The 27485-nt window shown below is 44.5% G+C and overlaps 1 protein-coding gene across 1 annotated transcript in view; it reads right to left on the bottom strand.

Moving 5' to 3' along the window:
• Positions 1–16888: 16888 nt before the first annotated feature.
• Positions 16889–27485, bottom strand: part of LOC119463799 (uncharacterized) — a 32340-nt gene continuing 21743 nt past the window's right edge. Inside the window, exons 4-6 of the mRNA XM_037724624.2 lie at positions 25684–25767; positions 19169–19198; positions 16889–17165 (exon numbers count right to left, since the gene is read on the bottom strand). Of these exons, the coding sequence (XP_037580552.2) occupies positions 17002–17165; positions 19169–19198; positions 25684–25767 (278 nt within the window). The 3' untranslated portion in view covers positions 16889–17001. The remainder of the gene's footprint in view (positions 17166–19168; positions 19199–25683; positions 25768–27485) is intronic.

Here is a 27485-nt window from a genome sequence, read left to right as displayed (position 1 = left end):
AAAACAAAGTAGTTTCGCCTTTCTAGATGAAAATAGGCCACATTAGCTACAAATACGTGTTGGCAGCTAGTTTCCGCTAGCGTGCGTTTTTACACCACCATTAAAATTTCAAAAAAATTTTTTTCAATTTGAGATGGGAAATGTTTTCCTTGCCTGTCGCTTTGAGTGCACGCCCCGTAAAAAGGTACAAATACTATAGCAAAATAAACAAGAAAAATTATAAAGAATTCTGATATTTTAACTTCCATGACCATGCTGAGTATGAAGCACGCTGCAGTGGGGCACTCCTCAATAAGTTTTGACCGCCGGGGGTTCTTTAACATTCACTTTAGACATGGTACAAAAGCGTTTTTGCATTCCCCCCATATCAAAATGCGGGAGTTGTGGCCTGGAATCAAATTCCCGCCCTCGTGCATAGCTTCCGCAACGTCAAATCCAAGCAAGCCTACTACTGGAGTATTCTATTACAAGCACCACATCACATGGAATAAGAATATGAAGTAAAAAATATTAGGTTGGGCCACGACGGCTGACGTGTTAAACAGTTGAAGAGCATAAAGTAACACAATGTAGCCAAATCAACGTAGCCGCGAATTCCTGCCTAACTCGTTACACTCTTCGATTGAATGTTCATCTAGTGTTTTTACGTCGCAGGTACTGATGCTGCTTGACTGCGTCGAAAGTGACGTTTTCACAAACTCGTTCGGCGGATTTATTGCAATCCAGCCCTCCTTAGTCGCTACCGTAAGTAGACGTAGTCGTTACTTTGACACACAGACTCGAATTCTAAAACGTTCCTAACCTTAGTCATGAAGACTTCTTTTCTGTTAGGTCCCCCTAGTTCAAATCGGAGAAATTATTTAATAAGAGCAGTTATAGCGAAAGCTACTTTCGTGCTTCGAATCCTCACAGGAAGGCAGCCCCGGAGATACCTTCCGTTTTGATTACCCGCTGCTTGACCTCAACGAACATTTCACCTCTATGCATAGCACTGTGCAAGCGCTTCACCTAACCGTTGTCCCAAGTGACGCTCACCAGTGTGTGAACGAGGTTGCTTGTTACTGGCGGGCAGCGGACTCCATTAGAGGAGCGAAACTGGGCGAAGTACACAAGAAACTTTAACAAAATATCTTTCCCGACGACGGGATGCCGAGGTTGCCCGATATAACTAAGTTCGGACTCGTTTGCGTCAATTCCTAAAGTAATGTAACCAAATTCGCAGAGAGTTGCTCATGCGTCTCCTTATTAGTATTTCGATTTAAGGACTTTGCCACAAGTTGCTGACTGTGACTGGTAAGGTTTCTGTCACGGCTCTCTTTCAACAACGCGATACTGTTGTTCTGGATTCCGCGTAAGGAAAGAGACCGACAAAGTGAATCCTTTAAAAGAACACTAAATTCAATTAACCCATGAATTCAACTCTCAGTTTTTAAAACGATGCGAAAATTTCGTTCGCCACCGAGAATGCAGTTGTACTTCACACAATGTATTGCACAAAACGAAATTACCAGTGTTTCTCAGAATATATATATATATATATATATATATATATATATATATATATATATATGCCGTGTATGGTAGCATCTTCACGTGTGTGTGTGTGCGTCTTTTTTGTGTCTGTAAGTTTTATTTTTTTCCGCTCATTTCTTCCAGGTAATAGGTGCTGTGGCCGCTTACACTGTGCTCCTTAGACAGACAACAGACGTCCTCACAGCCTTGGGAGAAACGCGCTGTGAACCGTAACACAAAAAATAAACAGAAACTATGCTAGTAAAAAAAAGAAAAGCTTTTGTTCACCTTTGTCTTCTATGTATTTTCTAGATTTACGGTTTTATGGTATTTTCATGTTTTGGTAAGTATGGGGAACATCTCGTATTCACAATGAGTAGGCCTATAGTTATTTCTCCGTGATTCAGGGTTCCTTTCTTTGATTCATAGTGGGCAGGGACTGTATACATCATGAATTCTCTTCGATTATTGTATGCAATGCAAAAGCATAAACGACAAGATTCAATGTGCTGTTTCAAAGCCGTTTCGACCTTATGCCGGCTTCCCACCAGTAGACAACTTCCGAATAAAAGACGTGGGCGCGTCCAGGCGACAGTCAATTATTGATCTCCGCGCTCCACCCAGAAGGCGTTCTTTTGTATCTCCACAGGGTCATGCCAGCCCCCCCCCCCCCCCCCCTCGGCATGGTGACACACAATCACGCAGACAGTACAGCTTGTTGTTGTTTTTTTCTTTGCCCCGCCTACGCGCGTCGATTTCTCGACACGTCCTGGTTTCCTGAGCAGTTTGCGCAGTCATAAATGAAACTGGCGACATGCAGGCTGCTCATCACATTGTTGTAACTGCATGAGAAATAGCAAGCGGAACTCCAGACATGGTAAAAACTACTCCACGTAGAGGCAATCAAGGGCGTCTGTATGTTTTCTTGGCTAAGTAGATAATGTTTGATTAGGCCGCATCTTCTAAATTTCGTTGAGTTTATTCCTAACCAATCCTGTGATGAATGTCCGAACCACCTAAAGATTATTTCATTGCACGGGAAACGTTCATTATGTCTCGATGTGTTGGAATGTACCTAAGAAACGTTCCTGAACGAGCCAAGGGTACTACAGATGGGACTACAGACAAAGCGCACGAGCATGCAGCGTATCCGGGATACCGCATATTCTTAATGACCTGCAAACTGACCGGCTGCTGCTTCGTCAATGGCCTTTGGACGAAACAACATGCGGGCGAGCTGACCACGGGAGTCGGTTTCGGTTACGTTTGCTACGGCATCATCACGCTGCTGTTCTACGTATGGTCCCTGAGCGTCATCGTCACGACCCAGGCTGGACCAAAGGCAGGCCTGACCCGTACCGCAGCCGTCATATTCTACGGTTTGTACATCCTAGTTTTCGCGCAAGCCGCCGTTAACGCCGTAACCATCGCCACCCGATCTGCAAGGCTGTTGGAGATCCTCAGAACCTGCGCGGCACTGGAAACTCAACTACACCTGAGGAAAACTGAAGCAAGACGGAGGTTGACCAAGGTGTCGCGATGGTGTCTCGTCTTGGCTATCCTGGACAGCGTGAAGTACGTCACCTCGGACCGAAAAGTGATCCCGGCGGCACTCAAACTGATGACGGCAGTTCACGACTGGATCAAGATCATGGCAGTGTGCCTGTATTGCGTCGGCGTGTTCCTCGTAGGCATGTGGTTCGGCATGACCTTCTGGTTGATTGTCTACAACGCGCACGTCATGCGCGAGTACTTCGCTGGCGCGAACGAGAATCTTGTGCGAGCTTTGGTAACGCCGTCGGGATGTGCAAAGACGCTGCAGAACGTGCGCTTGCACCAAGCTGAACTCCGAAGGGTGTTGTCCATGATGAATTCGGTGCTGGGAGTTCCATCAGTGCTGTTCTACGCACAGGGCGTGTTCTTCATGTGCGCCACCACGTTCGGCGTCCTGCTCTCCGGTGTCTCCGTGGTAGACAGGATTCTCAGCGCTTACTACGCGGTCAGCATGGCCGTGATCCTGATCGTCTCTGCCAGGGCAGCCCACAAGATGACGTCAGAGGTAGTGTACTTATCCACTGCAAAACTGTCAATCAACTTCTTGTGTAGGCAAATGAGAGTAAACATACTGTACATGCAATTTCTCGTGCTCACATAAAACATCATATAAGTTGTTTACTTTTACATTCTTACCTGTAAAGTTTTGAATATGTAGCTCTTGCGGTAGTACTTATTACTTTTAATAGTGTTACTCAATGAAAAAAAGGGAATATTTAAAAAAAGCGTCCTGCAAAATCCAGCACGGCGTTTCTAATGAATGTCCGAAATTAAACCTCAATAATGGCTTCATTTATATTACGAACTCACCAAACCACAGACAGGCATTTTTAAAAGCTATCTTGTCATCTACTTCCTATTTCCTTTCAACTAATCATTCATGCATTTCATCTAAAAGTAACAACTGGGTTCTCCTGCGCTTTGCCTGGCTTTATTGTATGTTTCTTGTATGCCTTGTAAGTATTAGCGAATGAAAGCCCGCTGAGTGTTTTGAAAAATTAGTTTTATTTTGGTAAAAATATGTTGACAGCATATATGCATCAGGTTTGTTTCTGTAGTGATGTGTAGGTTCTTGATGCATGCAAAATGTTATTTGTTGCAAAAATGCAATTTTACATATTCCTGCACTTTTGAAGTGAAAATATGCGTTCAGCTTAGCTTCATCGCTCTCCTCTATACAGTGCCATAGCTGTTGTCATGGTTCTATCGTCCTGAGTTTCATGCATGTCTATTTTGTCTTTACAGCGAAACAACTACTTATCGACAATTATATTCATTGACTCGTATGCTATTGGTATTGCATTCAGCAGCGTAGCCAGTCTTCCTGCGCTAACTTTTATCTTGCACTTTCTTACCTTACCACGAGACTTAATTAGTTTTGATTCATTGAAGAAATTCTTATTTTGCAATAAAAGGTACTTTGGCCTTATACAAGGGAAGTTAATAGGAACTACGTTCGTAAAAGCCGTTTCAGAATAATACACCATGGATAGTGGGATAGACCGTATGAACTGTTTGTTTATTAGGTATCGAAGTTTATTACATAGTGAAAGTGTCAATGCTCTTCTGAATGAAACGAGTCTTGCTTTGTCTTGCCATGTCACTCCTTATGCGATAAACACTTCATATGCTCCAGGGTTTTCTTGGTTAGTGGTATCTGTTGCTTATTGTTATGGCGCCACACTAAAGGTCACCTTCTGCTGTCTCTGCCCCGTATTATCGTGCAAAATGTATTCAGAAATGTCACATGTGTTTTATTCAGGGACTTATCCCGCAAGTGTCGCGTTTCAAATGCTATTGATTTGAAATGCCGTGCCGCTATCTTTATCTATGATGCTGGCAAACATTCACTAGGCGTAACACATTGAATTCTTCTGCCAAACGAATTACAGCTTCTATTTCGATTCACTGCTGTTCGTCGTTTACTAGCAAAGAACATACAGATGCGGTCCAGGACTTCTAGGTGGTAACCATAGGTGGATATCACCTCACCGGAGGTCAGCCTAAAGGGCCTCCTTGCCACTATTAGACGGCAGACGAGGGTTCCAATAAAGGATCCGTATCCTTCCTTTTCCCCTCCACCTCTAGTCCCCCTCCCCTCCCCGTGTGTGTACGGGATTAAGTTACTCACGCAACGGCGAGCTCAAATCTGATACTGTTGAAGAAGCCTCCCTGTACTCTCGAGAAGTGGACCTGCGATCCATATTTTAAGTGAAATGATTTCGTCACTGGGTCGAGAACAGAAAATGTTGTCTACAAAATGAGTCAAAGAAATTATCACCGGGAACAATGCTAGACTTTAAACATCTCCATTTTTGCTGGAATGAACAACGGTGTCATTCTCGGTAATTGGAAGTTTCGTGCGCGAGATTACGCTGTGGTATACCACAGTAGAATGTTTATTTTCGTAGAGCTAGTCTGACGATCTCCACTATATCTCATGCTTGAATTGAAATTGAATGATTAGAATACTACTTCTTAACCTACCTATGATGCTGAATCCAGAGAAAGAGGTTACTCCAAGCCCCACTTTAAAAGGTCGGACTAGGATTAAGTGTTCAGTTAATATCATCATTTGGGGCATATACTATAGGCTATATTCACTGTGCGCAGTGTTTGATTTTATAACACAAACGAAAGATTATGGCGCTTTGTAGCTTTATCCAGCTTATATTATCACTATTCCTTTCACTGGAATTTATTCCCCAAATCTTTTATTAACGTTGCTTTTATTCTCTGACTCCTCACTAGGGTACTATTTTAGTAATTCCAGTATCTCTTTTTGTTTGTCCTTGTAGTTTTTCTTTCCCCTCTCCAAATAAGAATTTCTGTTAGGCTACCCTCAGCCGCCCAGTTCTTTCCGTGGCATTGCGGAAGCATCTACAATTCCCAGTTGGCGCTCCTGGTTTCTATTCCTCATCAGACTTTCCTTTCTCTCTTTTTTTACAGCAGTTTCTATGACGTGACAAACATATTTTTTACGCTTAAATGTGCAATTTACAAATGAAATCAAAATAGCGTCATCACTGTTGCTCGACAGCCACATCTCTTGCAACGTCGGACCATGCGTAAAAGCACGTTTATTGCACATTTCTGAAGCTACGTTTATTCCCCTGTGGTTACACATGGTGGATAGTGCACCAATGGATCGATCTATGTGGCTGTCTGGCAGGAGTGACGGCGCACCGCTTGCTGTCATCTTGCTTTGTCAGACGTAAGTGGCCAAAAGTGTTTGCGCCACGTCCCGCAAAGTGCCGCATGCAAAATAAAGGGCAAGATAAAAAAATTATTTGTTTTCAACCCAGGCGTCCAGCGTAGCAAATAGAAGATTTTGCCGCAACGCTAACAAAACGGCGGACTTGTGGTCTTCTGTATTTGTAAGACTATAACCACTTACTGCAAACTGCTCAGGCTTCTGCGCGGCATACGTCTTGTTCAGTTCGGCGTTTCTGAAGGCCAATTCTCGCCAGTGTGCCAGTGAAGTGTTCGGAGAAGCGTTTCGCTTCACTCCTTCGGTTAGGTAACGTTTCTGTTAAACTCTGGATCTCTGTTTCCACTCTGAAATCTTGATGACTGTGAAATACTTCAGCACGGATGCATTTCCCCAAGCCACATAAGTGGATTACTTATGAATTATTCACGCATTCAATTATGTGGAGTTGCAGAGCGTGATTGCATCATTCGTCTATTTCCGAGAAGCACACGTCGTTATCATATCGGGTCGAAGGGAAAGGATTGTAATGAATTTTGCTTGCCGTGAGAACGCGCCTGGAGAAAGATTCAGCAGTTTTTACAGCAGTGATGTGCCCGCCGATCACCGCCGGCTGTACCCACTCAGGTACGCTGCAATGCCACACACACACAATGAGCGTTGATGCGGGGAAAGCATATAATTAACTGTTTAGCTTGGTTATACCCGACACAGCTTAACGTCAAAGATGGCAAAACGACCCAGATACGTTGGACGAATTTCTATAAAATAGGCCGGATCTGTCTAGCACACCTGTAAAGAACGCATAAGGGTTACGTCAGACGTACGTTTAGCCAAAGAATTTTGATTTGCCAAATAGTGTGTAGTTTAGGATGATACTGAATTCTGCGCCTTTTATTTCAGGCAAATCGAATCAAGGACGTTGTGCAAGACACCGACTACGGTACCCTCTCGGACGCAGCAGCAAATCAGGTGAAAAGTAGACGTCATTTCCTGCAGTGGCGTCAACAGCAGGCAGATCTAGTTTACGCGTTGAAGCAAACGTTTCGCAAGTAAATGGCTGCAGGTACCTGCTTCTAGCAGTTTGAGAGTTCGCGTGCTCCTCAAGTAAATTTTCTTCCCTTGTTATCCTACGAGATTGACTGTGCTCCACGGGGGCGATGAATGTCTAAAAATGTTGGCAAATACAGTAAAAGAATTTCAGAAAAGAGTGTCCAGCACACTACTCTACAGAGTAAACCTGCTTGCCCAAAACATGTTGAAGGTCACACCTCAATGTTCACACTGGTCACACGTCATCACAGCTCATAGCTCATGTTGTGTTTATTTTCAAGATGAAAGCAGAATTGCCAGTGAATCGGACAAATAGGTTTCCCTATAACTATGCAAAATAGATTCCGCAATTGAAACTCTCTAACCTGTCCGTTTTTTTTTTTTTTTGCTTTAAGAACAGTAGATTTAGCCAACTAAAGCAGTCAGAAGGTTCCGGCTGCACATCGCAGTTAGGTCTCGTTTTTACGAGGAAATTATGTCGCACTGGTATATGCTGAGCATATCTTCTGTAGCGAGAAGTGTATAAATTATGAAGACATCATTAGGAAAAATTTGGAGGTCATTACGCCTTCACACCTCTTGGTGAGTGCCAACATCGATGATGTGCGCCGTGAAGTTGAATGTATAATATTCTAAAACGAACCTCGTTATGAATCAGAGCACATGAAGATTGCTTATAAAGAATTTATGCCTGTCTTCAGTGAATGTCTTCTAGTTCCTGTTCGCGAAAAAAAAACAGAACGAATAAGGTACTTAGAAACCACTCTTATTTCCAGCTACACCTTGTAGTTCTTACATCAGAAGCTGGACAGTCTGCCTTCAGTGGCTGGGGTTTGTTCGAGATCAACCTCCCTCTTCTGGTGTCGGTAAGGGCACAAGCTATTGTTCCTTTATTTTCACTTGAATTATACATCTGAATAATTCATTGAATAATTTATATTCATTATTTTTTGTTTATGGAAACTATGACCTTGCTTGATACTGTACGACATTTTACCATAAGTTAGGGAGAGCTGGTATGAGGCCATTAGAAGTTAAGAGAAGCATACAGGCGATTACAAATCAAGAAAATATCACGAGGCTCTCTCTTGCAATGAAAAAGCTTAGTTACGAAACAGCGTTCGTGGCGCTTACGCCTACTGTTCACTCAGAAAACGCATTTTCTTTCTTGGTATCGTGCCTGGCAATCCTTCAATTTTATACTTGCGCAGATTTTTCATGTCATGATAGCCTCAGCGCAACATACATGAAAACTTAACGACGGCAATAACGGAATGTGAAACGTTTTAAATGTCTTGGTTGCGCTAAACTAGCATGTCGTGCACTGCGGTCCACCGTTAAACGGAATACCAAGCTTGTATTAGAGGGCTCACTGCAGGGCATTTTTAACATGAAGACCTCCGCAAAATTTTTTGTCATTACGTGTCTACATAACACTACACACCAAGCACCTTTGTTCCTGTGAAATTTATGACATGGTAAAATTATGCGGATTTGAACACTCATTAGGGTGATTTCTCTAATTGTACACCATACAGTTCAGCATCAAATTACTTTCCCAGCAATGTTGTTCTAAATATCATGTTTTCTGATTTCACGGTATTACGCACACCTCACTGCTCTTTCCTTTTTTTTTCTTGACTTAGATATCTGGAGCCATCATAACCTACACCGTGGTCCTGGTACAAACAGACGAAGGAACAGCGCGGAATTGCGTGTGAAGCACTACTTCATGTTCATCATAATATTTTCCTTCCTTTCGCACTGTGTGAGACGTTTCCTTCTTCGTCATTGTGTTGCGGCTCAGACGAGACAATAAAATTGATTGAACTGTTAAAGCAATCGGCGCAATGATCTAAGTGCAACGCATGAATGATATAAATTATTCCTCGACATTTCGCAACTCAATAAATAAGTGACATGCTATGTCTTCAAGACCTAGGACACGTCCTGTTCCAGCCCGACTTGTGCGCACTGTCAATCCCTCCCGGTATACCTTTGTTTTCTTTTTTCCACCTTTAACCCTCTTCTACCGCTCTATAGCGTATTAAACCCGGCGTGTGTCTGGCTGATCTTACTCTCTTTCCTTTCTCTTTACTCTCTGTTGTGCCATGCTTTCTATAGAAAACATGGAACAACATTGATAACATGGTTGTGCGTAGTTTTCTGTTGAAAACATGGCCCAATGGTAGTTCATGTGGTTGAGAAGCAATGTCTCACAATGTTTCAGGGAATTCGGAACATTAATAGCTCGGGCACAAGCATGCAGCCCAACCTCTATTCGTCACAGGCACCGTGGCTCCTAACGTTTCGGCAAAGACTGAGCATAAAGGTTTGACGTCGACGAAAGATATGTGTCGCTCGTTTACGCCCAAATGTCATACACACAGTGCATTCGGCAGGGAGTTGGTTTATAGTCAATATTCGTTTATCTAATACTATACAGATATCTACAGACCTGCCGAAAATGGCTGATCCAACAGCAAACATATCATACGCTGTCACACTTTTATTCATGCTCTTGAACAAACTTGAAAAAAAAAACGTACCTTCATTTCTGAAGCAATTGCAAGATCTGAATAACTCTCTCACTTTCAGTGTTAGCGTTTCTGTAGCCCCAGCCAAGATGCTGGCGATGCTACATTTTACGAGCTTGGAATGGCAGGAGCTGAAGGGGAGCAGTGGCTTATTTGCCCGATGCTCATACTGCGAACAGACGTGGTTAGTCGATAAAACTGTCTTGCATCTAAAAATTGTTTGGAACAATCGACTACAAGTTCATGGGTCACTTTTATGGGTGAAAAAATATGCCTAAAAGTTGTCAATGTATTTCTAACGACTACGTCGGAGGCAAAGGAAGTCTTCTCAACAAGGATTAAAAAATACTCAACAAATCTGAAAATTTTTACTACACCGATATGCTCGAGAACATCAGACATGGTTCTGCCCACACGAGCTAAGAAGTGAGCACTAAGGATTGGCGTTAAACATGAACCCATACATACGCCGCTCTTTTACAAGCAAAGACGACCACACCATTCAACGTAGATAGAACTCGGATAGACTTCCAGCATCGCCAAGAATCTATCTTCCGGAATACCACAGTCATATTGAAATGACAAGGAGTCGTATCTGTCTATGCTGTCCTGAACGCACCGAAGCAGCTTTCTTGGGTATGGAATAATAAAGATCTTTCAAATCAATAGAGAAAGCCTCCAGGGTTGACTCTGCATGCCCTGAAGGGAAGTCAAGAACCTCAACGGAATCTTTTACCAGGAAAGGGTCGTTTACCGGGAGAAGTTTAAGTTCGTATTTTAAAAAGGCAGCGAGGGACTTCTGCCATGTGTTGCTCTCCGCCACGATTACTCTTAAGGGGCAGTTTTCTTTGTGTGTCTTGGCACTGAAAAAGACCTCTTTTTAAACGTCGTGCGAAAACATTGTGATGATTTCTGGCGTACTTGTAGACATTTTGGCTGGTCACAGACGCCTAAAAAATGCCAATATTTCCGCAAGCTATACACCCTTTCACACTCATGTGCACTCACGCACGTCCGTAATCACTTTGATTCATAAAATGGAAGCTTGGGCAGTTGGTAATTCAATATCGACTTGTGTGCACAGCGCAAAAGACGAGTACTGGAGGACTGTGTAGTGTTCTTCCTTCAGGCCTCGTCCTTTTCGCTTTGCACACATGTTGACATTTTGATTCACACTTACCGGCGCCAACTCGCACTCATACTCGCATCTACTTTCACTCACCGGCGCTCACTTACACATCCACGTCCACTCACTATCACCGTTACTAACTGTTCGGACTCGAGTTAACCAACGCTAGCTCCCGATCATACTCATGTTTACTCACGCCCTTCGTCACTCCATAACGCTCTTTCCGACACGTGTGGAATGAGTGTGGAGCGAGTATGATTCTGTGTACTCTTGAGTGAACATGCTGACCTATGTCGAGAGAAGGTGGCGCTTCGGAGACTTCGCTACGAGGGTGCGCTTACGCCGGCCGAGATCGCCCTGTGGAAACAGCAGCAGCATGGCGAATATGTATTCTCCTGCCTCTTTTGTGACTGTGCCATGAAGGACATGAACCTGACGCACATGTTACGGTAATGCCAGGCAATGTAGTCCTATAAAGCAGACGCTGAACAATTTTACTGCACGGCCGTGACCCAGCCATTGTCTACAGGTAGGTGAATGTTCTTCCAATGCCGTCTTGAATAATGTTATGGGTCAAATATGCAGCCGTACATGTCGTACAATCTAGAAGTTTATGTGACTTTCATTTGTAGAGTTCATTGCATAAAAATATTTTATACCAAATTAAACAGGCAAAACGTCTAGGCAAAACCTAATAAAAGAATGAACTCTCCCAACTGTTCTCTCGATTGCGCTTTTAAAAAAAAGAATCAACAACAATTCACATTAATCACCCATTGATTTTTTGAAGGTATTTGAACTGTTACAAACTATTGCTGAATAGGGAAAAGTGGATTACCTAGCATTTGCTCTTCCTTTAAATTAAGTGTAATTTAAGTGTCTAACAACGCGAGCCTACTATTGGTCTATGAGTGACACTGTTGTGGAGAGCTCCGGATTAATTTCGACCGCCTGAGATTCGTTAACATGCCACTATAGCAGAGTACACAAGAGTTTTTTTCATTACGCTCCCGTTGGAGTGTGGCCGCCGCAGCCGAATATTGTACCCTTAACCTTATACGCGGCAGCACAAAGCCGTCTATTCCTAATCACTACTGGAATTAAGAAATGAGTACGGTATCGGCAACATCACCACGGTCATGTAGGCGGACAGGTTGTATGCTGTCTCAACGGTATGAATTACATTGTAGTTTCTCGTGCATAGATTTCCCAATGTATGCTTCATTCATACGAACTATTGTACAAAGGAGCTAGATATTTCTGAAACGGTACCATGCAAAATATTTCAAGGCACTGAAGAGCGCAAATAACACAATTTAGCTCATTCAGACACCTAAATACCCCACATTCGTCTTAATTGTTTTTCGTGCATCACGTATTTCAGGCCAAATATACCGTTGAGTTTTCTTATGACTAGGTTTTAAGGATGCACCAATGTTTGACACTTGTTGTTGTGCACGTTTGAAGTTGAAATACGTTCGGTATAAGCAGGCAAAACAGCTAAGTGCATGCTTTTCTCGCGTCCGCACTCATTCGCTGTGCGTAGTCGTACAGTGTACCTGAGTCTGCACAACCCATGCAGATCGGCGTGCTCATCACTGCTGTCAGAACTGCCGCATCTGCTTCGATAGCGTTCGTGCACACTTTCCGAGCAAGAAAAACGCATTCCATTCAGTGCCATCCGACGCGATACTCTGAGAACGTGTCCTTTTCGCAAGTAGGCCAATGTTGCAATTACACTCCGCTAGTGATCCACTCAAGTGACTGGTGCAAAGGCATTCGTGTTGCAACATTTCGCAATAAGAACGATGGGGAAGTTGAAACTGTGGTCCACAATTTAACAGGAGCTTTAACTAGCCCAAGCTGAGAAGCGTAACCCTTTTCTCAACTGCTAGCTCCACTGACCGCTCTTCAAATCGCCTTCAGTTTTCGTTCGCGAACAGCTGCGTGTGAACCTTCCATCGTTTGCTGTGTTTCCCAAACCAGTTCTTTCTTGACTCATTTTCGGGATACTGAATTAATCACACCGCCAATCAGGCCACTTATGAAAAATTAATTATTTTTATAGCGAGTCACGGAGTCGTATAAGTCGTCCTAATTCTGTATACGTATTAAAGCATTTTTAAGGCCGTTTCTGTAGATACATATTTCTACTTTGATGCTGTTTCATCTACTTAAAGTAGTAAGTGCTGTATTAACACCGAGATCTTTGAGTGGCACCCTCTCGACTGTGACGTCAGTGGGGGATCCCCTCCGCTGCCGCGCAACGCGCGCGATCGCTACGTGAAGGCAACTTCAACCTGTCGGCTCGACCAACCTTGCTCAAGTTTTTGAAATGCGAGTCTGCAGGTGTTTCGACCCATACGTACGGAATCTTACAGAACACTATTCCCAGGGAAATCGAGTGGAGTAGTCGTCGTCCTCACGCTCAGTGTGAATTGGTCCTGGAGTCGTCTGCTAGTCATATGTGCGTATACGTGCTTGTATGGCGTTGGCAGATGATTCATTGCGACCTTATGCCTGTTTTTTTTTTCAACAGTGGTACATATGTGATTCTTGCAGAGTGCTTTTCAGATAAACCGATAATTACTTCCTTCTTTACTTAAATGGAGCTTCCAGTGCATTACAGTTCATTTCCAGGTTTATATAAGTTTCTAATATGAGGTATAAGCATCCATTTCTCGTGTGCTAGTATTTGAAGATTATAATATTTATGTAGCATTACTCAGTCTTATTGTACACTGGATTACAGTGGTGCTCACTTGTGACAGCTGATTTCCCCATTTGACTATTATATGCTATATTCACTTTAGTGTTGCTTTTTGGTTTGATGGTTCTTTAAATTCTCACACCATTACATTACATGATCTATCCTAAAGGCAATAGTTTTGATTTTGGCACGTTCCCAGTGTTTCTTTTTGATGGTATGCGGCGTTATTCCTTTTTGTGTTCTTTTCAAGCATCGAGATTGTTATTAACATTGCTTGTAGGCAGCTACCATGCGATTAACTCTCGCATTTCTTAGTCTGCTTCTTGCAGTTGCTGTGATTATAATTTTCTAAATAAGTCTAGTGTTTTCATCCGAGAGCATGGGCTGTTTACCTTGACAAATACGAAACTTTACGAATTTTGTTTGTATGTTCTACTCATTGTTTATAAGTTTCTAGTTCATTAAGAATTGTTTCTGCGAGCTTTAGTCATTGTTGAGTACTTTTAATTCAATTTAATTTGTATTTATTATACATTTTGCTCAAATCTTGCAGAAGTATTACTTGTTCAATAAAGTTGCTTTGTCATGCTGTCCTCATTTCATGCACGCTTGGCGCAATAGCCCTGGCCTGGGCGCTCGTCGAGACACGCCCATTTTTTCTTAGCGGGATGTCATTCCCATTTTGCGTGTCAACATCGTCACTACATACTAAAGGCAGTATTCTGGTATAATTTTCGTGCAGATGTTCATTTTAATGTGACTGATGCGACGTGAGGACGTTCATTTTAATGTCAGGATGCGTCGGAGTCGATAGGCTACAGTGCTTGGCACTGAACCAGGAGCTCTGTTGCACTCAACACCGACGCTTCGATTCATCTGGGACCCGAGAAAATTAGCTTCAGCATATTGTAAACCTTTCAAGACCATTCCTAGACCAGCTTTTTGATAACGCCTTACAAACGTTTAGATATTGATATGAATAGCTTTGGCAAGGGGATTATTTGTGTCTTTCCCAATTATATTTCTAGACGAGCTTTTCGAATACGAATTTAAGATCTCTTATAGATCGTCTCAGAAAACTAATTAAGCCGGACGCTATCAGACATATACGACGTTTTACCGGCGAAGTCGTCTTACTAGTAAAAAAAAGTCGTCTTACTTCTTTAAACCGTTTTTATCGTCTTGGATAAACTCTACGAAAAAGTTATGTGTCTCTTTTGTATTATACCTCGGTTGCGCGAGCGGATTCCGATTCGCGCCTGCAAATTTCCTAACTTCATCAGCCCACCTAGACTTCTGCAGTCTTCGACTGCGCTTCCCTTCTCTTGGTATACATTCTGTAGCTCTAATGGTCCACCGGTTATCCATACTACGCATTACATGGCCTGCCCAGCTCCATTTTTTCCTCCTAATGTCAACTAGCATATCGGTTATCCCTGTTTGCTCTCTGATCCACACCGCTCTCTTCCTGTCTCTTATCGTTAAGCCTAACATTCCTCGTTCCATCACTCTTTGTGCGGCCTTTACATTGTTCTCGAGATTCTTTGTTAACCTCCAAGTTTCTGTCCCATATGTTAGCACCAATAGAATGCAACGATTGTACAATTTGCTTTTCAACGACAGTGGTAGGCTCCCAGTCAGGGTTTGGTAATGCCTACCGTATGCACGCCAACATTCCGTAAATTTTCTCCTTATGATCAGGGACCCCTGTGAGTAATTGACCTAGATAAAAGACTCCTTTAGAGACGTTACAGGCCGAGTGGCGATCCTGAATTATTGTTCCCTTGCGAGGCTATGGAACATTATCTTTGTCTTCTGCATAATATTCTTCAACCCCCACTCTTACACTTTCTCGGTTAAGGTCCTCAATCATTTGTTGTAATTTGTCCCCATTGTTGTTGAATAGGACAATGTCATCTGCAAACCGAAGGTTGCTGAGATATTTGCCGTTGATCCTCACTCCTAAGCCTTCCCAGTCTAAGAGCTTCAATACTTCTTCTTAGCATGCAGTGAACAGCATTGGAGAGATTGTGTCTCCTTGCCTGACCACTTTCTTGATAGGTAACTTTCTGCTTTTCTTGTGGAGAACCAAGGTAGCTGTGCAATCCATGTAGATTTTCGCCAATATATTCACGTATGCCGCCTGTACTCTTTGTTTACGCAGTGCATATATCACTGCTGGTATCTCTACTGATTGAAATGCCTTTTCATAATTTATGAAAGCCAAATAGAGAAGTTGATTGTACTCCACAGATTTCTCGATTACCTGATTGATGATGAATATGATTCATCGTAGAATATCCCTTCCTGAAGCCAGCCTCTTCTCTTGTTTGACGGAAATCAAGTGTTGCCCTGATTCTATTGAAAATTATATTGGTGAATACTTTATACGATACTGAAAGCAAGCTAATGGGTCTATAATTCCTCCATTCTTTAACGTCTCCCTTTTTATGGATTAGTAAAATGTTGGCATTCTTCCGGCTATCTGGTACTTACTTCGTATACTTACGTCTTGCTTACTCCTTACTTCGCATAGCTGTCCACTAATTTGCTATCGCAATCGGTGCTTCGCCTTTTGGGCGAAACTGAGACTTTTTTGTCGGCAGCTGTTTTCCTAGCATGGCGAAGACCTTTTTCCGCCACTTGTATCTAAAAAGGGATAGATGACAGGAAGCAGTGCGTCCTCTCTGCTGCTAGACAGCCACATGAATTGGACCCTCAGGCAGGCGTTTAGGTTTATTGCACCGTACCTACATGCTTTGCCGAACAGATGTAAAAATGCGTAATCAAAGAAGTTTATTAACAGTGCAATGAAGTTATTGATTCAGATTACCAAGAGCATAGATGTGGGTGTCGATGGGCACTGAGGACGCGCAGCCTGCTGTCCTTTTTATCAGACATAAATGGCGAAAAAGATTGAACTGCGTCTAAGAAACTACCGCATGAAAAAGTAGAAAAAGAAAATAATTAAGGATCAACCGAAACGAAGCCGTGACGGGGAATCAAACACAGAACTACAGCATGGCAATTACAGGTATTACCGCAATGAGGAGATTTCTGGTATCACCTACAACTGAAAACACGTAATTCTGTGCTAACCACCACTTCGAAGGCTTCGCTTGTTTAGGCTGTAATATTTTTTTCTATCCAATGAGAAAGAAACATTCACACCGTCTTGAATTAGTCATCTTTATTTTTAAGCCCTAGTTACATAATAAGTAAAATGAAGTAGAACATTCATCTTGAATCCGGCGACTTCGCAACTGATCGAATTCAACCTTTTATTATGTCTGTCCTAGTGTTTCTTCTCGTAGCAGAGGTCGCTGTAGTAGGCCAGTTTAATATACTCTTCATTGCATAGCTGGTACAACTTTTCTTCGCAATGACTAAAATACCTTGCTTTGGTCCGCCTTTCTTTTATGGCTTTGCCTCTCACGTGCAGCTCACAATGAGGCTTACCTGCATAGAGAGGATAAGATTGTAATATACTGGTAAGCAGCTAACTAACGTACACTGTGTATGCTAGCAATTATTAAAAAGTCCACTGACATCACAGTTACAGCTAATTGAACTGGTGTTGTAATAGGCACTAGAGGAGCGCATCAGCGCTCCGCATCTTTCACGAACCAAGCGCTACTGATTATTCTTTTCTCCTTACCTGTTATAGCTCATGTAGGTATAATCTCGCATTTCGTGGTGGGGAGGTCACCTCAGATGGAGACTGTGTTTCGAGGAAAAAACTGGTGTATGCCAAGAAGTATCCGTACCATCAATTGCCTAGACTTATAGACTGTAATACAGACACTGCTTTTTCAGTGAAATGGATATAAACGCAGACATTTTTATGTCTTATAACAAACTTATAACATTTTATGCAGATATATCAAACGTGTGCATACTTCAGTTATTGCATTGACGATGAAACAAATAGTGAAGCTGATCAGAGAGCTTGACCAAAACGAGAACGTAAGCTGCAACGCAGTGAAAACCAATACGTACGTTCCGTAATTGTACAACGAATTAAAGTTTCGTACACGGTGAAACTATGGGAGCGAAAAGTAGCACAACCGAAGTGGTTCACCATTTTTGCAGAGACAAGTAAGGCGTTGTGACGTCGTAAAAGGACCCCGTCATCGTCACTGAGTTCAAATGACATCTTCTCCACTAGGCCACGTCGCAGACAGCACCGGTATGACTGCTCTGACACCTTTTAACGGCATTTTGACGGCCGAACTCCTGGAGGCAAAGGCTTTTAGCTTGATCGGGCGAGGCCGACTTATAGGTCTTTGGGTTTGCAAAGAGAATGGTGCTCAATGACTCCTATGAAAGGTCCATGGTTCATACAAATACGATTTTAACGTGGCTATTGGCCGCACTGACCGCTACACATTATTTCCTGTGGTCGAATAGTTCCATTCAGCTGACGACAAGGGGGGGGGGGGGGGGGCTACACCGCTACTGCTTGACTAAGCAATCGCTCGCTCGGCAACCCCTTGCCACCGTACAAGGACTGTTCTGTTCCGTGACCGACATTGCTGCTATCAGTGCGCTCTTCAGTTCGGTGTGTCACTGTCTGTGCTTAGTGACCCCCCATTAGGCTAATATCACCCGCTATGCTTTTCGTGTCCCCTGTATGTTCAGTAACCACTCTACGCACGTTAACTGCTGAGTCATCGAAGCGCAATCAAGAGACCGCATGAGGCCGGCGCTTTCATGCGTCACCTGTGAGCGCTGCGTAATCGCTAAGGGGTCAAATTCAATCACAACACGTCACAGAAACTTTTGCTTTCATCGTATACCTCAAGCCATCCACTCTAGGCCTCCAGCGCCCATCGGTGACGCAAGAAGTGCCGGGAATCATGCGCTCAGAGCATCCCGCTTCCATCGCTGAGTGTTGTACACGTATACTGGCATAATCCACACACACAAAAATATAAATAGTACAAGCTAGAAATAAATAAGTCGGGCGCTCACTCACATGTGAGCGCCCGACGCCCTCTGTTGCCTTTGTTGGGTTTTTGGGCTGGTCAAGCTGCCTGCGCGCAACTTTTTATCCAGAACCCCACCATGTAATTCTTTTCATGGGAAATAAATTATTATTATAATTGCTCTCGCAATAAAAAAGCTACCATTACAGTGATTTCAATGCTCCATATAAACACCCGCTAAAATTTGCAGTTAAATAATGAGCAACTTGTTATAAAAATCTTGTTGCTCATTTTTCACGTTTCTTGCCCATGCACCGCGCAAAGAATGACAACGGGCTTCTATGTAGTGATAGAACATGTCATTTTCCCTCATTAAGACCGCTCTGCTGTTGCCCAACCTGCATTGTCTTTATGTCCTAGGGTTACGCAACGCTGATATACGTTCCTGCGTTACTAATCCATTCATTGATGCATTCATTACTTCAATCGTTCATTTGTTTGTTCGCTCGTTAATGAAATCACTGGGGCTCTTACCAGAAGGGTCTCCTGACGAGATATTTCTGCCTACAAAGGGGAAGGAAATGAAGACATAGTTTATTACATATTTTAAATTACAAATAAAAACAATTTGCTCAGTGAACAATTTCAACCCAAATGCAGCTACAAAACGAGCGCAAATAAACAACTTCAGACCGGGTCACATAAGAAAAACACGAGTGATTGACACTGATTTGTATGAAACGTTCAGTGAACAGGAAGAATTGCATGCGATTAAAATATATTCGTTTACGCCCCCCCCCCTCCTCCCTCTCCTTTAGCGTACCAGTTAGACCACTCGATTCAGGTTGATCTCAGCATAATCATACCCGGTTTGTTAGGGTTAGCATTTAATACCGCAAGGTGCACAGAGTAAATTGCTGTCTTGCTTGAGAGAGCACGAAGCTCAAGCTCTTCTGTAAAGTGGTTAGACTGGTGTAGATGTAGAACCTAGATGGTACACTGTCGAGCAGGTCTCATACCAAAGATTATAAAATATATTGATGATGAGGTGCACCTTCATGGCGATAATTCTGTGTCCTCATATAGTAATTGCCCGATGTCTGTGTTGTAATTTTGCTTTATTCTCAGTGTGCATAAAATGTAAAATCCTATATACACCTTCAAAAATAAACATGTGGCAGCGCTCTCACCGTGAAATAGACATCTATTTTTTATGCGCATTACTCAAGCGAAATATCACCGAGGGCATCATCATCGTGATGTTTCGGATATGAGAATTGTAAAGGGGTTTATTAGAGATCGGAGCAGCGCAGCGTCGACAGTCAAACTATACACGGCTTTCAAGCACGAGCGCCGTTGCGAGCAAAAGCGCTGGACCCACTAGCGTCTGGCAGACTAGAGCTAGACCCACTAGCATCGCTCTTCGCTACAATTACCCCGGCAGTGATAAGGGAGCCGTCCGGCGACCTAACAGCTCGTCAGGATGACAGGATCGTAGTATGGCTTGAGGCGGTCGACGTGGACAATGTCTCGTCCACAACGGCGCTGGTCCGAAGACGACTGAACTGGCTCGATAACAAAATTCATGGGAGATGCGCGTTCGACGACGCGGTAAGGGCCTTCATATTTCGGGAGTAGTTTCGATGAGAGGCCAGGGGTGGTGAACGGGACAGAGAGCCACACAAGCGCACCAGGAAGCAAGGTGACCGCGGAAGTGGAGTCGCCGCGAGTGTTCTTCTGGCGCTCTTGGTCGTTGGAAGTAAAGGCACGTGCGAGGTCAGAGCATTCTTCAGCATGCCGTGCTGTGGCAGAAATAGGTGAGCCCTCGGATGTATCCGGCCGGTAAGGTAATATTGTGTCGATGGTATGCGACGGGTGCCGACCGTATAGTAAGAAAAAGGGTGAAAAGCCAGTGGTGCTCTGAGTAGCGGTGTTGTACGCGTAGGTGGCGAAGGGCAGAATGGCGTCCCAGTTCGTGTGGTCGGAGGCGACGTACATTGAAAGCATGTCGCCGAGCGTGCGGTTGAAGCGTTCTGTGAGGCCGTTGGTTTGTGGGTGGTACGCCGTAGTTGTGCGATGAATAACGTGGCACTCTTTAAGAATGGCTTCAACCACTTCCGACAAGAAGACACGTCCGCGATCACTGAGCAATTCCTGGGGTGCACCATGCCACAGGATGAATCGGCGAAGCAGGAATGAGGCAACATCGCGCGCTGTAGCTGCTGGGAGAGCGGCGGTTTCGGCGTATCGTGTGAGGTGATCTACTGCCACAATAGCCCAGCGGTTACCAGCCGACGTCAAGGGAAGTGGCCCATACAAATCAATTCCAACGCCCCCGAACGGCCGGGTAGGGCAGGGTAGAGGCCGCAGACCAGCCGGCGAGAGCTGGGGCGAAGATTTCCGGCGCTGGCAGTCGGGGCAGGAGCGAACGAACGGTAGAACGTACTTGTACATTCCACGCCAGTAGTAGCGCTGTCGAAGGTGCTGGTAGGTTTTGAAAACTCCCGAGTGTGCGCACTGTGGATCGGTGTGAAAGGATGCGCAGATTTCGGAGCGCAGACTGCGAGGAGCTACTAACAACCACTGGCGGCCGTCTGCGGCATAACTGCGTCGGTGAAGCAGGCTGTCGCGAACCGCGAAATGGCGAGCCTGACGACGCAACGTACCAGTGGTTGACTGTGGTGATGGGTCAGCAAGCAAGTCTATAATCGAAGCAGTCCAGGGGTCCTTGCGCTGCTCGGAAGCGATAGTCTCAAGGTCGATTGTAGAAACAGCTAACTGGGATAGTGAGCAGCAGGTATTGTCGTCAGGCAAGGGAGAGCATGAAAGGGCGTCGGCATCAGAATGTTGGCGTCCGTTGCGGTACAGCACGCGGATATCGAGGTCCTGCAGGCGAAGTGCCCAGCGGGCAAGCCGACCGGAAGGATCCTTCAACGATGACAACCAACATAGTGCATGGTGGTCGGTGACGACATCAAATGGGCGGCCATACAAATAAGGCCGGAACTTAGTAAGAGCCCAGATGATCGCCAGACATTCTTTTTCCGTGACAGCGTAATTGGTCTCGGCTTTCGTAAGGGTGCGACTGGCATAGGCCACGACATATTCAGGAAAGCCAGGCTTGCGCTGCGCACGGACAGCGCCGAGGCCAACATCGCTGGCATCTGTGTGTACTTCTGTAGGGGCCGTCGGGTCGTAGTGGCGCAAAATTGGGGGAGTCGTCAGCAAACGACGGAGATTTGCGAACGCTTCCTCGCACTCTGAAGACCACGAATGAAGGGGTCCGTTGCATCCAAGGAGCTTCGTCAGAGGTGATATGATGGCGGCGAAATTTCGAATGAAGCGTCGGAAGCACGGAGTAAGATAAGACAGGAGCGCCGACTCCGCTCGTCTGGAAGGGACACATTCTGCAACGCCGGCTCCTGCTTCACAGCGTGTTCGCCAGACGGCGCTACGAATTAAGAAAAACTCTGCAGCGGAGAGGAGCAAAGGCGCGGGGACTCTCTCGCGGCGCCTGCTTGCCTATCCGTTTTGTCGCCTGCTCCGCGCACGCCCTGACGACTGTAGTACTTGCGCTTTATTATTTGTGCGCATATATTTTTTGTGTTTGATTGCTGTCAAATTGAGACGGCCGACGGTCCACGTTTGTAGCAGACGACACGCTCAGCGGGTGCCGCGCTGCCCGTTCTGCGCCGCCGTCGCCGCCGGTCTCCGCCGGTCTCCGCCACTCAGCGCATGCGCACATGGAAGCAAGCTGTTGAGTGTTTTCCACGCGCCTCGACAGATGGCGCTACGAGATGTATAATTTGCGTTGCACGTTTTGTCCCGAGCGAATGCGTTGCGCGGCGGCGGAGTCGGCGCTCCTGTCTTATCTTACTCCGTGGTCGGAAGTAAGAACACAAACCGACGAAAATTCGCAGTTCTTTGATGGACGTAGGTTTAGCGAATTCAGCGACGGCACGAAGCTTGGCTGGATCGGGGAGAATTCCATCCTTGGAAACAACGTAACCCAGTATCGTCAGCTGCCGCGCTGCAAATCGGCACTTCTTTAAATTCAGTCGTAGGCCGGCGTTTCTCAAACACGTCAAAACACGCCGGAGGCGTTGACGGTGCGTGGAGAAGTCCGGAGCAAAAACAACGACATCAAGGTAGCACAAGCACGTGTGCCATTTCAAGCCGCGCAGAACGGTATCCATCATGCGCTCAAAAGTTGCTGGCGCATTACAAAGTCCAAACGGCATGACGTTAAATTCGTACAAACCGTCGGGCGTGACAAAGGCTGTCTTCGGTCGATCGTCATCTGCCATAGGTATTTGCCAATACCCTGAGCGCAGATCGAAAGATGAAAAAAAATTCTGCTCCTTGTAGGCTGTCAATAGCCTCGTCGATTCGCGGAAGCAGGTAAACGTCCTTACGAGTGATCTTGTTGAGGTGCCGATAGTCCATACAGAACATACATCGTCTTCTATGCCTTTCATAACATTCCTGATCTTATCAGACTCCGACATGGTCGCGTTGACTTTCTTTCATAAGTCCAGGATGTCTTCGATATAACTTGTGAAGGATTCGCCTGCTTGCTGAGCTCGTTCCCGCAAACGCTGTTCGGCGCGCAGCTTACGAACAGCAGGGCGACCAAAAACCTCGATAAAAGATGTCTTGAAGTCTGACCACGGCGGAAAATCCGTTTCATGGTTGTTGTACCATAAGCTGGCCACACCCGCGAGGTAGAATAGCACGTTTCTGAGCTTAGCTACTTCGTCCCATTTATTGTGGGCGCTTACCCGCTCGTAGGTCGCAAGCCAATCCTCAACGTCGGTGTCGTCCGCGCCTGTGAAGATAGCAGGGTCCCTGTGGCGCGGCACACCAGAGCATGGTGCCGATGCAGGGGGAGGTACTTGCTGGGAGGCTTCTTCAGGCATGGTCGATGGTACGGTGCGGGGTAGAAGTTCCAGGTTGCAGGTTTTGAGGGCGCAGCACGCTCCACCAATTGTAAAGGGTTTATTAGAGATCGGAGCAGCGCAGCGTCGACAGTCAAACTAGACACGGCTTTCAAGCACGAGCGCCGTTGCGAGCAAAAGCGCTGGACCCACTAGCGTCTGGCAGACTAGAGCTGGACACACTAGCGTCTCTCTTCGCTACAGTATAAATATTCTTAAGTAAATAAACGTTATTACAATTGCCCGACTGCAGATTATGAACAAATAACTTTTAGCACAGAAGCTCGATACTCCCACCACTAGTCCACGGACGCTTGCCTCAGAAGGTGGAATATAGAACATCCTTAAGAATTTCCCGCTTGCACGAAAGTATTGTAGCTGCCAGGAGGCTGTTGTTTTCACCCAGCAGGTGTTGTCCGTCATGCTGCATAGCGCGCCAATATGTCACAACCGCGTATAGCTTGAACACCGTTCGAGTTGTGTTTGTTGTTGTCCATCCAACTCATGGCTGATGTCCACTATGGGTTATTGGTCAAGAAATGGGTGGTATACTCGAAGTTATGCGAAGTTTGTACCACAGAGTGTAAAAAACATCAGTGACACAAATTTTGCAATGTCTTCATACTTGTACAGAGCTAATTTTTGTTGTTTTCATCGTATCATATAGTTTGACAGCACTTTTGATACGCTTCTCCATCGTTTATGCTTAGATGTAGCCCACAGGTCGCCTGAAGTGTGTGTCGCCTGAAATGACGAACGTCCCAACACTGTAGTTACTGGAGTAACTCCGACACTTCAAGGAGCGTATTACCATACTATGACCAATCGCGGGTTCGACTGCGTGACGGCTTCAACATATTTGACAGGCGTCGCAGTAAGCATAGTGCATGGACCGTGGCCTGATCTCACAGTCATGTTCCCCTTATGCATATATGAAGACACTTCTGTCGACTCATTGACTCATGTGTGATGGGTGACTATCCGATAGTTACTCTATGGTGCTTTCGGTGCTGGTGGCACGTGAATGAGACGGCATATGCGCGCCTTGGTTCTTCTGTGTATGGTGCTCTCTCATACTTTTTCATTTCGTTTTTTTTATTGCTGCTTCGATAATGAGTTTGGAATTTTGGGATAGCCAGCCCTGACCTAGCCTACGTTCCGGTGTTTCAATATCTAAAAAAAACACAGAGGTTATAGTGAAAAATTACCTTTCAGGAATGCTATATCGTAAGTGCGGTTAAAAGATCAAACCACAAATAAAATAAAATATAAATGGTAGGAAGAACCAATAATCATTATTTCAAGAGCACACATACAAAAAAGAACAATTCAAATTTAACCGGCATTTGGTTGGACGTCATTACGAAATTCTGGACTGCGGAGCAATCCTGGCATCCCTGTGGTTGAATTTTACACTACATGCCACAAACAAAAAGTCCGAGTGTTGTACTAAACGTTGCTATTGCTGTGAATGCTTGAAACTTCGAGCCAAACGGCTGCATTATTTGTTGTGCGTGCATTCAGCTAAAGAAACCATAATATTGTCGAAACCATAATATTATGCTGTCAATCAGAGTGGAGATTCTCGTTTGTTGGTACATCATCTTGAGGATCTTTTAGTGTAGCGTAAGCCACTTAGTCATTGGAACGGCTCTGACTGAACCTACGTTGAAATTTCTGTGAGCAAGACGTCATTGTTACAGCCTTAAAATATGTACACAAAGAAATAGATTTTCTCCGCATACATGGGCGATAGTAGTGACTTATTGCTTGGTTTTGTCATGTCGTATATTAGCGGTCATTCATTATCACTCTGAATGAACGTGTGTCTGTGAAGTATGTGCGGGATATATGTGTCGCTCTTTCCCGAAATACACCACTGTTCGAAGTTAGTGCAATGTGTGTGTCTTGCGCTTTGTGTGCGTAAAAGTACTTGTTGCGCTTCACCAAAAAGCTTCAAAATATTATGTGGTTGCGGGCGAACCAGATACCACTCAAGGCCAATTTATTTCGTTCAGCCTTAATCTCACAGCTCTAATAAATGCAGGAGTGCAAACTAGCAAACCAACAATGCGTGTCTCAGATTGGACATAGGAAACAACTGCCACTTACTTGGTGCAGGCAATATTTTATAGACGCCACATTGTTTTTCTGAATCCCAGTAGAGGAGAACCTTCGAATCAATCTCATGTATAGCTGTAATGGATGTACATGTACAAAAAATTGCAAGTCACCCAAACAGGCGCAACATGGCATTCTATGACGTACTGAAAAAAAAATGTGTCGATACAAACATGCATTCAAAACGCGAGTCTGTTGTGAGCAAAAGAAATATTCAGTTCTGCTGTTTCATAGATATTTCGGCAATCATACTACCTAAAAGTTTCATCAAATATGAATTCCAGTATATATAAGCTAAATCTCCTAAAGTATTATAAAGAAGACGACCGTCTGAGTTGTGCCTTATTCAATTTATTGCATTGAGCTTTAATAACCAACTCATGTCTTCGATAGTGGAATAGAATATTTCGTAAGTATATATGCCTGAGCCCCATTATACATTGTATTGTATATTGCGCTTTAGCCTTCTCAAAAGTAACTACGAAACCATTACGTAACTTGTTCATCCCAGATATGACAAATGCATACGGAACTGCATGAAAGTGGTTTATACATTTTTTCACAGCAAAGTTGTATATGGCTAGCATCCCGGGATTTCTTCGTGTCGTAACGTCGACAGAAAATTATCATCATTTATGGCTCATACCCCTGTAAGGCAGAGGCTAAATGCACTGAGGCAGAAGCTACAAGAACAGCGCATAATTCTTTGGAATCTCTCATACAACATACAGGACAGCATACGTTTCAATAAAGAGCAAGCTCAAAACAAGCATCCGAACCACATAAATAATGATGAGGCGCGCTGCTGCGCCTACATGTAATGGAAAGCAAGCAATGCTCCCTGCATACGTTTCCCGATAAAGATTATTGTTGCGCAAGCTGCCGCGGCGACGGCAGCTTGCAACATGGGGATTGACGTCTCTGGCCTTTCGTCTGTAAGATAACCAGCCTATCAACTGATTTCAATGTTGCTGATAGCAACACTATGACCGGCGGCGCGTGGTACAAATTACCATTGCTCGCATTACTACCATTACTCTAAAGCCATAAAGCATTGAACACGCCCTGAGCAGTTGTAATGGTGGTTTTCAACAGATTCGCTGGACATACACTTTCGCAGGACCGGGATGGCGAGTCAATTTTTTGCACCATCTTTTGATACAATAGGTACTAATTTAATATAAGTGATTTTGTTGTTAAAGAGGACAAAAAGCATCAATGGAGTGCATTTTGAATACGTTGAAATAACATAAAAGTCGAGCATGCAGGGTTCACATGGGAACTAACCGCAAGATGTTTCACTTTCATCGCTGTGTTTAGTGCGAAGGAAAACACTTTACCATATGAAACATGAGGAGTCAGTTACTTTGCATCTGTACAGGACCGGCCCCTGCTAGCGGGAATAGGACTGCCAGTGGCATCGCTCCGCAGAATGCCCCATACCGGCGCTTGAATAATTATTGTGGCTTAGGCGCAATTAAAGCTATTTTCGAGCGCATGGCAAATCGTCTGCCAAGATTCCACGAGTCGATGGCGGCGGCGCTCCGTGGAGCACTGCCAGGGGCTCCCGTGTTCCTGCTAACAGCAGCCGCGCCTGTACATGGAGATGCTGCTTCGGGCATCTAACATGGGCATGTAAGCAAAAACTAAATTGTTCATGTTCTTAACGCATCAGTCAGTTACAAAGAACTGACTTAGAAAAAACAATTATGTCTGTGAGATGCCTTCGGGTCTCAGCAGCATATGAAACATGTTTTATTTCAAGTTGTAGGGTGCTTATTCTGCGAGAATAA

The sequence above is a fragment of the Dermacentor silvarum genome, chromosome 9 (genome assembly GCF_013339745.2).
Source record: "Dermacentor silvarum isolate Dsil-2018 chromosome 9, BIME_Dsil_1.4, whole genome shotgun sequence".
In the NCBI taxonomy this organism is placed as follows: Eukaryota; Metazoa; Arthropoda; class Arachnida; order Ixodida; family Ixodidae; genus Dermacentor; species Dermacentor silvarum.
Note: the sequence above shows the minus strand (reverse complement) of the source record. Positions and strands in the feature narration are given on the sequence as shown.